This window comes from Suncus etruscus, chromosome 13, assembly GCF_024139225.1.
Source record: "Suncus etruscus isolate mSunEtr1 chromosome 13, mSunEtr1.pri.cur, whole genome shotgun sequence".
NCBI lineage: Eukaryota > Metazoa > Chordata > Mammalia > Eulipotyphla > Soricidae > Suncus > Suncus etruscus.
In genome coordinates this window covers 97,529,528-97,540,814 of record NC_064860.1, presented here as the reverse complement: position 1 = coordinate 97,540,814, position 11,287 = coordinate 97,529,528, and the positions used below count along the sequence as shown (strand labels likewise).

Genomic DNA, 11,287 nt, shown 5'->3' with positions numbered 1-11,287 from the left:
CCACACGTGTCTGAGTAGCCTGGAAAAGGTCCTGGCTTTGGGGTGTAAGTTCTTGGGCCAGGAGGGCTGCAGATTCGGGGTTCCCCAAGGGAAAGAAAAGCCTCCACCAGATGACCTGAGGGTGGAAGGGGAGGCTGTGGAAACGAGGACTCACAGCTGGATCAGGGAGGCTGGGGCTCAGATGTGCTGGGGCCAGGGGAGCATGCATGGGTGTATCTGTGTAAACATTCATTGCGCACACACATGTATGTGTCATGCAGTTGTATGTACATATGTGGAGTGTGTTTGTATAAGTATGTCACTGCATGCGTACATGCATGTAACACTGTATGTCTAACTGTGCACGTATAAACATATATGTGTGTGTATTCCTGTGTATACATCTGTTTCTGGCTCCCCGAAGGGCTGCAGGGCCTCTCCAGAAGGGCTCGTGTCCCCAAGTCCTTGTCTTCCCGGCCTTCTGGTCCTTTCCACCTGTACCCACCCTCAGTGCTCACCACCTCTCCTCCCCTGCCCCAGGGAGGTCTGCTCATAAGTGTATGCTGGGTACAAGTGTGCCGAGTAGAGGGTCTGGGGTCCCAGCAGATGGGCCTCAGGGAGTTTCACTGGGGTATATTCTGGCCCACCCCTGAGCCTCTCGGTCATCCCTGTCAGTCTGGACACAGGTTAGGAGTGGGAGCTGTCCTCGGTGCAGGCAGGGTCTGAAATGTGGGTGCCGCCATCCTGGGCTCATTTGCCACTTCTGAAGCCCCCAAGGTTATGAGGAAGGACACAGAGAGAAAAAGAGTGTGAGGTCGTGTGGAGAGGACACGGGCTTCTCCTGAGGAGAAACCCAGAGGCCAGTGCTCAGGCAGAAATGGGGGCCATTTCCAGAGTGGGGGGCCAACCTGCTTGCCTTTGCGGAGTTGGCTTTACCAGGTTTCTCTCAAACTGTACCCCCCTAGCCTGAAAGTAGCTTGGAGTGAGTTTCCGGGGTGTTGTTGGGGCAGGAACTGGGGGCTTGTGTGTCCATCTCGACCTCATTCCACTGGGACTTGGCTGAGTCCCTGGGCCTTTGAGGGACAAAGGTGATTCAATTATTGATGAGTCCCAGCTTGCCCAGCACTCACATGGTTTTGCAATTCCAGGTAATTTTGTTGGTAGTGCTTTTTTTTTTTTTTTGAAGGGGCACACCCGGTGGCACTCAGGGATTCCTCCTGGCTCTGTGCTCAGAAATTGCTCCTGGTTGAGGCCGGAGAGATAGCATGGAGGTAAGGCATTTGCCTTTCATGCAGAAGGTCATTGGTTCGAATCCCGGCATCCCATAAGGTCCCCCGAGCCTGTCAGGAGCTATTTCTGAGCCTGGAGTCAGGAGTAACCCCAAGTGCTGCCAGGTGTGACCCCCTCCCCAAAAAAAGAAATTGCTCCTGGCAGGCTCAGAATGCTGGGAATCGAACCCTGGTCTGTCATGGGACGGCCATGTGCAAGGCAAACGCCCTACCACTGTGCTATCTCTCTGGCCCCTATTATTATTTTGGAGCCACACCTGGTGATCCTCAGGGGTTACTCCTGCCTCTGCTCAGGGCTCACTCTCAGAAGTGCTCAGGGGACCGTCTGGGATGTTGGGGATCAAACTCGGGCTGGCCATGAGCAAGGCAAGCGCCCTCTCCGCTATGCCATCATCGCTCCAGACTGATCTGCATGAACTTTGTGTCCTCCTTGCTTTTTTCATTGGCCCGAGTTTGAAGTTTTGGGCTCCTGCTGTCAGGGAGGCACCCTGGGGAGCCAGATGCAAAGGCTCTGAGGAAACCCAGCCTTAGTCTCGTCCTGCACTTCCAAGCCACTTCCTGTCCAAGGTTCCAGAGAACTAAGAGAAACAGAGGTCAGAGTCAGGGCTTGTTATCCTTTTGTTTTGATTTTGCATCACTTCTGGTGGTGGTGCTCAGGGCTTACTTCTTGCCTTGTATTCAGGGAAATTACTCCTGGTGGGGCTCAGGGGTAGTGGTGGGGGATTGAACCCAGGTCACCGGTGTGCAAGGAAAGTGCCTCCCCACTGTCCTGTCTCTCTGGGCCCCCTCGTCACTTTGGATTCCTGTTGTCCAACCAGGCAGTGGGGATTGCAATCACTTGTGGTGGTTTCTCACCAGCCCTGCTATATCTGAGTGGAGCTGCTCGGACAGCCCCAAAAAAATGCTCCTCTGGAAAGGATTTTGTTTTGTTTTGTTTTGTTTTGTTTTTGTTTTTGGGCCACACCCAGCGGTGCTCAGGGGTTACTTCTGGCTGTCTGCTCAGAAATAGCTCCTGGCAGGTATGGGGGACCATATGGGACACCGGGATTCGAACCAACCACCTTTGGTCCTGGATCGGCTGCTTGCAAGGCAAACACCGCTGTGCTATCTCTCCGGGCCCTGGAAAGGATTTTTTAAGGAGTGTTTATTTATGTATTGGTTTTTGGGCCACGCCTGGCGGCACTCAGGGGTAACTCATGGCTCTGCGCTCAGAAATCACTTCTGGCAGGCTCAGGAGACCCTTTGGGATGCCGGGATTTGGACCACCATCTCTTCTGGATTGGCTGTGTGCAAGGCAAATGCCCTGCTGCTGTGCTATCTCTCTGGCCCCAGGAGCATGTATTTTGAATAACAAGCCACCCAGCATGTCCCAGGCAAGCATTTTAAATTTTCAACCTTTCATGAACCCAGAAGGCGAGGCAGAGGTGAGTGAGGCCTGGACTCCACCTCCCAGAGGCCACACTGCGGAGTGAATGTCTTTTTCCTTCCCTGAACCCTGCCTGGGCACTGTGCCTCTGGCCTCACTGCCAGCTCCTGAGCCCCACGTGGCCCTCTTTATCCTTCTGCCAGGGGCCCAAACACCCAACTCCTCACGCACTGGGGCCAGCTGCTCCCCGACCAGAGGCTGCACTCCTGGCAAGCTTGGGGGACCCTATGGGATGCTGGGGATTGAACCCGGGTCGACTGCATGCAAGGCAAAATGCCCCATCACTCTGCTATCACTCTAGCCCCCCGAAAACAGACCCCGGTTCAATTCCCTGAATCCCATATAGTCTCACGAGTCTGCCAGGAGTGATTTCTGAGCACAGAGCCAGGAGTAACTCCTGAGTGCCACCAGGTGTGTCCCACCCAACCCCCCCCAAAAAATATACTCCAATTTTTTGTTTGTTTGGTTTTGGCTTTTGGGCCACACCTGGTGATGCTCAGGGGTTACTCCTGGCTATCACTCAAAAATCGCTCCTGGCGTGGGGGACCATATGGGATGCCAGAGGATCTAACAGCGGTCCGTCCTGGGTGAAGCATGTGAAAGGCAAATGCCCTACCTCTGCGCCATCACTCGGGCCCAAGGCTCCATTTTTAAGGACCATAGGAGGCTCATGACTTTTGAGCTGGGGGTTGTCTGTCCTGCAGTATTGATAGATGGGGAGCCCTGTGCAAATGCAACAGGACAACGTGGCTCCGGCCATGGCCCACATGTTGTGGGGACTCCGAAACCATCCACAGTGAGGTGCAGTCACGAACCCCGGGGCCCATTCCACCTCCCACGGCCACCCTATCTCGCCTCCTCCAGGTGCTGTCCTGCCTGGTGGTCGGAGAGACCCTGCAGTTCGCAGCCAGCAAGGCCCCCACCCCAGCCGACGCGGGTCCCCAGCTGTATGACGTGCGGCTGTCACCACTCCGCCTGCAGGTGACGGGCCCCAAGATGCTGGGGAGGAGGGTTGGGGGTTTGAGGCAGTAAATGAGGGAGTTTCTCATCTCATGGTGCTCTCTGGTCATGCAGGTGCATTTCAGGGGTGGAAAGCGTGAGCTACACATGACGAACATTCCCATACCTGTGCACACATGCACACGCACACACACACACAATTTGAGGTGTCCAAAAGGGGGAGACTCAGCATGGGAGGAGCCCTGGGGTCTTTCCGAGCACTGCATCAGGAGACAGGAAGGTGCCATTGATGAGGAAAGGTGGAACCCTCAGTCTGATGTGGAAGTGGGGTTGGGAGCATCTTCCCACCCCCATTAGCCAAGGAGGTGTCAAGGGTGGGGAACTGGGGAGATTTGGGGGGCATGCCTTCCCTCCCCTGCATGCCTGGCTAGCACCCCAGGGCATATGCACTGAACAGACCTCAGAGGTCTGTGTTCCCGCCCCTACTTTATACAGAGCAGCAGAGTCCAGAAGGGAGAGGGCGGGTCGTGGGACTTGGGGTTCCCCTTTTCACTCAGAAAGCACAATTCTGGGGAGCCAGAGGGATAGCACAGTGGTAGGGCATTTGCTTTGCATGCTGCCAACCCGGGACGGACCCGGGTTCAATCCCTGGCATCCCATATGGTCCCCCGAACCTGCCAGGAGCGATTTCTGAGTGCAGAGCCAGGAGAAACCACTACTGCCGTTGGGTATGGTCCCCCACAAAAATCACAATTCTGGGGAGCACTGAGCAGCTGTCTGGGAAAATGAGGCCAGACACACTTGTGACTTGTGTATGTACGTGTCCATGTGCATGTATATGCGTGTATACTCATTTATATGTACTCAGTTAAATTCACACATATGGTATGCTCATGGACACATACCCACATATATTCACCCATCCACCAAAACACACACACACACACACACACACACACACACACACAAACGCAGACACACTTGCCCCCATGGCTGGGTGAAGTACCACCCTGAGTGACCCCCCATCCCCATCCCCAGCTGGAGCTGCAGGTGACGGAAAAGCAGGAAGACATCGCGGTGAGCTGGACCTTCCTCTGCACCCCCGAGATGGCGGTCACCGTGCAGCCCTCGGCCCCTGGTGAGGTCAGTCGAGTTTCCGAATCCCTCCCTCATCGTGTGCGAGGCTGTGTGCACTGGGCAGGGCCCCTTCAGCTGTTTGTCGTGAGGCCATTTAGGGCCACAGAGACGTGACAGCACAGGACAGTGGGGAGGGCGCTTACCTTGCACACAGCCAACCCGAGTTCGATTCCACCATCCCATATGGTTCCCCAGGCTGCCAGGAGCGATTTCTGAGTGCAGAGCCAGGAGTAGTCCCTGAATGTGGCCCAAAACAAGACAAAACAGAACAAAAGAACAAACGGAAAGGTCATTTCACTCTCCAAGTTATTTCACAGTGATCATGGCTGAACAAGGAGCTGCACCCTAGGGTGGACGGACACACACACACACACACACGGACACACACACACAATCCTTCCGCTTTCATCTGGGCTGGCACACTCAGGGCCTCTGTAAACAGCCCCCCAGCCCCCGCCCCTGACCAAGCAAAGTCCACACTCCTTCGATCCGACCCAACTTAGGAGTACCCGGGACCTAGTTCTGGACCAGACCCGGATCCGCCATCCTCTGGTTCTGCTCAGCCAGGGCTTCTGTGGCTGACCAGCAGTGTCGGAGCTGTTCCGTCCTGTCCTTGTTGAATGACACGCCTGCTTCATGTCTGCTTTCATGTCAGGAGGCCATTCCAGCTCCCTAAAATCTGTCCCCCACACTTCCCACCCGGCTCTGCTCTCCCTGTGTTCTTCCCCCCCCTTTTTTTTTTAATTGTTTTTTGGGTTACTCCTGGCTATATGCTCAGAAATTGCTCCTGGCTTGGGGGAACCATATGGGATGCCAGGGATAGAACTGTGGCCCATCCTAGGTCAGCCGCATGCAAGGCAAACGCCCTACCGCTGCACCACCACTCTGGCCCCATCCCCGCAGTCTTCCTGCTCTGCTGTCTGTGATCAGGACCCCAGTGCCCCGGTCCTGCTACCCGATTTACCTAAGAAGCACTTCTGTTGGAGCCACTAGTCCGCAGGGTCCCAGCCTTCTGCATCCGTGACCCTGGGATCACACAGAGTCAACCTGTCACCTTGTCACACAGCCCCCTTTCCACCACTAGCTGCCCCAGACATCGGTGACAGGAAACTCCTCCTGGCATTGAGCTGCCCAGACTCGACCTCCCTCCTGCTGAAACTGGGAGACAGCGTGGGGTTCTAGACACGTATGCTCCCCCCAAAATTCAGTGTCACAGAATAAAGAGGATTACGTGTCTGTTTGAGGAGGTGCTGGAGGAGACGTGGGCTGCTCTGTCTCCGACTTGGGTCTCACGTTCTTTCCCCTCTCCCCTCCCTGCCTGGCGCAGGACCTGTCCAGATTCTAGAATAATCCACAATAATCTGATTATTCTAGAACCCAGGCTGTTCTTCCCGATCCCGCAGGTCTGTGCTGGGGAGACTGAGGTCGTGTGCACGCACCTGAGGAATCTACTGAGGCAGCTGGTGGGGTCTGTCTCCCCGTCCCTGGTGCTGAGCATTACGCCCATGGATGCCCGTAGAGTCCAGGTATGCCAGCCCACTGCCTGACACCGTCACTGTCCCTGGGCTCCGGGGTTTAGCCACAGAGAGGAGGATGGGTGAAAGTTTGCATTCAGGGGCCAGAGAGATAGCATGGAGGTGGAGCGTTTGCCTTACGCGCAGAAGGACAGTGGTTCGAATCCCGGCATCCCATATAGTCACTCAAGCCTGCCAGGAATGATTTCTGAGCGCAGAGCCAGGAGGAACCCCTGAGCACTGTCAGGTGTGACCCAAAAAGAAAAAAAGAAAGAAATTTTGCATTCAGCACTGGAATTTCAGTCTGGAAAGGGAGGGAAGGCAGCAATGGATGCATTCTACCACCACGCCTCAACAGCCAGACCTGACCTTCTCCCGCCCACACCAAGGCAGCTGTCTTGGGCTCATCCTTTTGGGGTGCAGAGACCTGGGGAACCAGGCTGGCAAGGAGGATGAGCCCAGAGGTGAAGGCACCGCAGTGAGCGGGGTCTTCTCTCCCCAGAGACTAGAGCTCCCTCCTCTGGAAGGCCAGATTCTCGGCACCATGCATGACCCCTGAGCCTCTCCCAGAAGTGAGCTCTGAGCACAGAGCCAGGAGTCAGCTCTGAGCACTGAGCTAGGAGTGAGTCCCAAGCACTGAGCCAAGAGTGAGCCCTGAACATGAACCAGGAATCATCCCTGAGCACAGAGCCCGAGTGCCGCCTGGCATGGCCCCAACAACGAAACTATGAAGGGGTGGGAGTGGTGCCCCTTTTCCATTAGAAGAGGGGTCCCGTGCCCTGTCCCTGCAACCCCTTCTCTGCCTTTTGCAGAACCGACTGCAGACGCCCCTGCCCTCTGTGGCCCCTGAATCCTGCCCCCCGAAGCCCCCCAGGGCCCACGAGTTGAAACTGCAGGTGAAGAAAGTCTGTGCCACGCTGCTCCCGGCTCCTCCGGAAGGTGGGCGGGGCCTGAGCGCCCAGGGTGGGGCAGTGGAGGGGGGTCCCACTCCCATGGGTGGGGGTGCAGGGCCCCCCAGCTCTGGGGAGAGCCTGGGCCCCCTGAAGCTGTGCTGAAATGTGGGGCTGAGCCTGGCCAGAGCCTGAGCCGGAAGGCACCTGACAGGGCACCTGAGCTCGGAGGCACCTTAGTTTAGGGTACCTGAGCCCCGAGGCGCCTGAGCCGGAACCTCTGAGCCCAGCTGCCTTCCTCTTCACCTTGCTGCATCTGCCTAATTCCAAGAAGACCCCTCTGCCCTGGAAGGGGGCCTTGGCAGTGGCAGGGGTCTCTGTGGGACCCTGTGCTCAGCATGGATGGCACAGCTCCAACCTCAAGACCCCCATGCAGGACAGGTGGGCGAGGCCACCCTGCCACAACCTCTTCCGTCCAGGGGCGCTGTTGAATTCTGGGGTTGCAAAGAAGGACCCCTCCAGTTTAGTGACGGAGTGCTAGTCTCACGCTCCCCAGATTGAACCGGCTTAAACTCACCCATGCTCACGGCTGCCAGCAGGTTTCCCAGACTGAGTCTCCCCAGAAGTGACAATGCATGGCCCACGTGGGGGGGTCACCTGCCCACAGTGGGGGGGTCCAGCCTCCCCTGACCAGGAGGGTGCACAGGTCTTCCTGAGTGGTGCTGGCCATATGGCCCCAAAGGTGGCATCCTGGAAATATCCCTCCCTTGGGGTCAGATCTCCCCCAAAGGCCTTGGAGCTGAGACAGGGACACTCAGGCATGTCGGAGGGAGTGGCCCAGATTTGCAGGGTCTCATGGCTCTGATGAAACCTGGGCACTGCTGGCAGAGGATGAGGAGAGGGGTGCAGGGACAGCGGTGGGGGTTCTGGGACAGATGTGGAGGACGCGTGGAAGTGAGAGAAAATCTTTAGCCTCGGAGGAGGCCGGCAGTCCAGGAAGGGCCCGAGGAGAGAGGGGGTGACCGTGGACTCGCCTGCCCCTCCTTCCACACCCAGGCCCACCCACGCCCCTCTGCCTCCAGGTGGCCTCAGCCCACGGTGCGTCCTTCGACTCAACGACCCCTCCCAGAAATTCTCCAGCACCCTCGCCCGCAACACCAGCAACCTCGCGTGGGAGGAAGAATTCACCTTGTGGGTACAGGGGGTTTCCACTGACCTGCCGGGCAGGGTTGCTCTGGGCTGACTAGAAGCATCTAAATTGGGGGCCAGAGAGGGGGTGCAGTGGGAAGGGCATGTGCCTGGCACAATGCCCATCTGGGTCCGATCCCTGGCATCCTTAGGATTCAGTGCCCAGAACACTGCCAGGAGTGGTTCCTGAATGCAGACCCTGCTGTAATCCTGAGCATTACCAGGTCTTAAACAAAAAAAATTAGGGCCCAGAGTGATAGCACAGCAGAAAGGGCATTTGCCTGGCACACAGCAGACCCGGGTTCAATCCCTGGCATCGCACAGAGTTTCTTTTCTTTTTCTTTTCTTTTTTTTTTGTTTTGTTTTGTTTTTCTTGGGTCACACCCAGCAGCGCTCAGGGGTTACTCCTGGCTCTATGCTCAGAAATTGCTCCTGGCAGGCTCAAGGGACCATATAGGATGCCAGGATTTGAACCACCGATCTTCTGCATGCAAGGCAAACGCCTTACCTCCATGCTATCTCTCCGGCCCCTCCAGGAGTAATTTCTAAGTGCAGAGCCAGTAGTAATTTTTGAGGGGCCAGAGTGATGGCACAGCAGTAGGGCATTTGCCTTGCATGAGGCCAACCCAGGATGGATGTGGGTTCAATTCTCAGCATCCCATACAGTTCCCCAAGCCTGCCAAGAGCAATTTCTGAACACAGAACCAGGAGTAAGCCCTGAGCACTGCCGGGTGTGATTCAAAATCAAAAACAAAATAAAGACGGTGATCTTGGGATTGGCACAAAGACAATCTCTTCGTTGGATATCTTCACTGCAGGAATCCTGAGTAGGAACAAAGCCTAGAATGGGGCCTGCAGGACTCTGTGCAGTGGTTCATTTTTGCCTTTTTTCTCTGACCTCTGTAGAGCTGCGTTTTCTAATTCAGTGATTACTCACAGTGAGGTTGCATCCAATAATGTACCAGAAAAATTGACGATTTATATCTAGTCCCCATTTCCCATTCTTTTTGTTGTTGTTGTTTTGTTTGGGGGTCACATCCAGCAGCATTCAGGGGTTCCTTCTGGCTCTGTACTCAGAAATTGCTCCTGGCAGGCTTGGCGGACCATATAGAATGCTGGGGATCAAACCTGGGGCTGTCCTGGGTCATCTGCGTGCAAGGCAAACACCCTACCGCTGTGCTATCACTCCGGTCCCAACCCAGATCCAATTCTTTTTGCTTGTTTGTTTGTTCGTTTGGGTCACACCAGGTGGTGCTCAGTGATTCCTCCTGGTTCTATGCTCAGAATTCGCTCCTGGAAGACCCAGGGGATCCTATGGGATGCTGGGGATTGAACCCGGGTCCGCCCCGGGTGGCCTGCATGCAAGGCAAACGCCCTACCGCAACCCACTTCTCATTCCCATAACCTCCCGTAGCTAGCGGCAGATGCAGATCCTTTCCAGCATCTTCCAGGAAGTTCTCTAGGGTGTCCTGAGAGACTCAGCACCCCAGGCTGACAGGCACCCACAGGGCAGGTGTGGGCGGGCAGCCTTGGGGGCATTCGGGTGTCAAACCTTTCGTGTCTTCACCCTAGTGACTCGTGTCTGCTTCTTACCTTCCTGCAGTGAGCTGAATGCCAAATCCAAGGAGCTGGGCCTGGAGATCTCAGAGGATGGCTGGTCCTCAGAAGGTGCGTGTCTTAACAGGGAGGGCCTGGACACCAAGACCAGCCTAGGAAGTGGGGCAGGTGCCCTCCTCACCCTGGTCCTTCCCGGATTTTTCCCCTCCTGAGTGTTGTGGTAAAAATCCTCTTCCTTATTTACCAAGCTGAGCCTTTGGGAAAAGAATTTATTTAACCAGTTCTCAGGTTAGTTTGCTCTTAAAACAAAGATAGAACAGAGAGGAGGGCATTTTACTTGCATGTGGCCCACTCGGGTTCGCTCCCTGGCATCCCGTAGGAGTGTACTCTGCCAGGAGTGCAGAGCCAGGAGAAATCCCTGAGCACTGTTGGGTGTGGCCCAAATCAAAACAAACAAACAAAAAACCAAAGAACCTAAGTTCTTTTTTTTTTTTTTTTTTTTTTTTTTTGGTTTTTGGGCCACACCCTGTGACGCTCAGGGGTTACTCCTGGCTATGCGCTCAGAAGTTGCTCCTGGCTTCTTGGGGGACCATATGGGACGCCGGGGGATCGAACCGCGGTCCGTCCTAGGCTAGCGCAGGCAAGGCAGGAACCTTACCTCCAGCGCCACCACCCGGCCCCCTAAGTTCTTATTTAACAATTCTGGCTGTTTTCAACTCTCTCACCACAATTGGCCGATTTTTAATGTGAATATACCTGACAAAACTCACCACCATCGCTGTCTCTGAGGCATATTTTTGTGTTTGCTGCCCTCCTTTTCCCCCCGGCCCCATCACCAGGACCTTCTGTCCCTCCAGTTGAATTTGTCCCTGTCCCTGGCTTCCAGCTGGCTTCTCCTTGTCACCTGGCCACGGTACCCTGTCCTTAACACAGGCTTTGGTGCAAGGAAGCACAGCTCCCCAGAATCACGGAAGGGACCGCATGTGTGACTCCACAATAAGAGTTGTTTGGGTTTTGTGTTTATTGTTTGGTTTGGTTTTGAAGTCTGTTTGGTTGGTTGAATTTGGTTTTCTTTAAGTCATACTCTGCATAGTTCAGGGGTTCCTTCTGGGGGACTATATGGGCTGCTGGGGATTGAACCCAGGTCTGTCCTTGGTTGGCTGCATGCAAGGCAAACGCCCTACCACTGTGCTATGCTGTACCCCTCTGTGTGGCTTTTTGAGAGAGAAGAGGAGCATCCTGGATAAGGGTCTCCCCTGCAGGACACAGCCGGAAGGTGTCACCCATAGCCACCTCAGCCCGCCACAATCACTCCCAAGGGTCCCCTCTACCCAGGCCCTCAGCAAC

At 55.5% G+C, this 11,287-nt stretch overlaps 1 protein-coding gene across 1 annotated transcript in view; it reads left to right on the top strand.

Annotated features, from left to right (window-relative positions):
- The window catches only part of C2CD2 (C2 calcium dependent domain containing 2), a 36,263-nt gene that overhangs the window by 13,653 nt on the left and 11,323 nt on the right, over positions 1-11,287 (top strand). The window contains exons 3-8 of the mRNA XM_049785456.1: positions 3,559-3,675; positions 4,693-4,797; positions 6,195-6,317; positions 7,118-7,244; positions 8,278-8,386; positions 9,987-10,051. Of these exons, the coding sequence (XP_049641413.1) occupies positions 3,559-3,675; positions 4,693-4,797; positions 6,195-6,317; positions 7,118-7,244; positions 8,278-8,386; positions 9,987-10,051 (646 nt within the window). The remainder of the gene's footprint in view (positions 1-3,558; positions 3,676-4,692; positions 4,798-6,194; positions 6,318-7,117; positions 7,245-8,277; positions 8,387-9,986; positions 10,052-11,287) is intronic.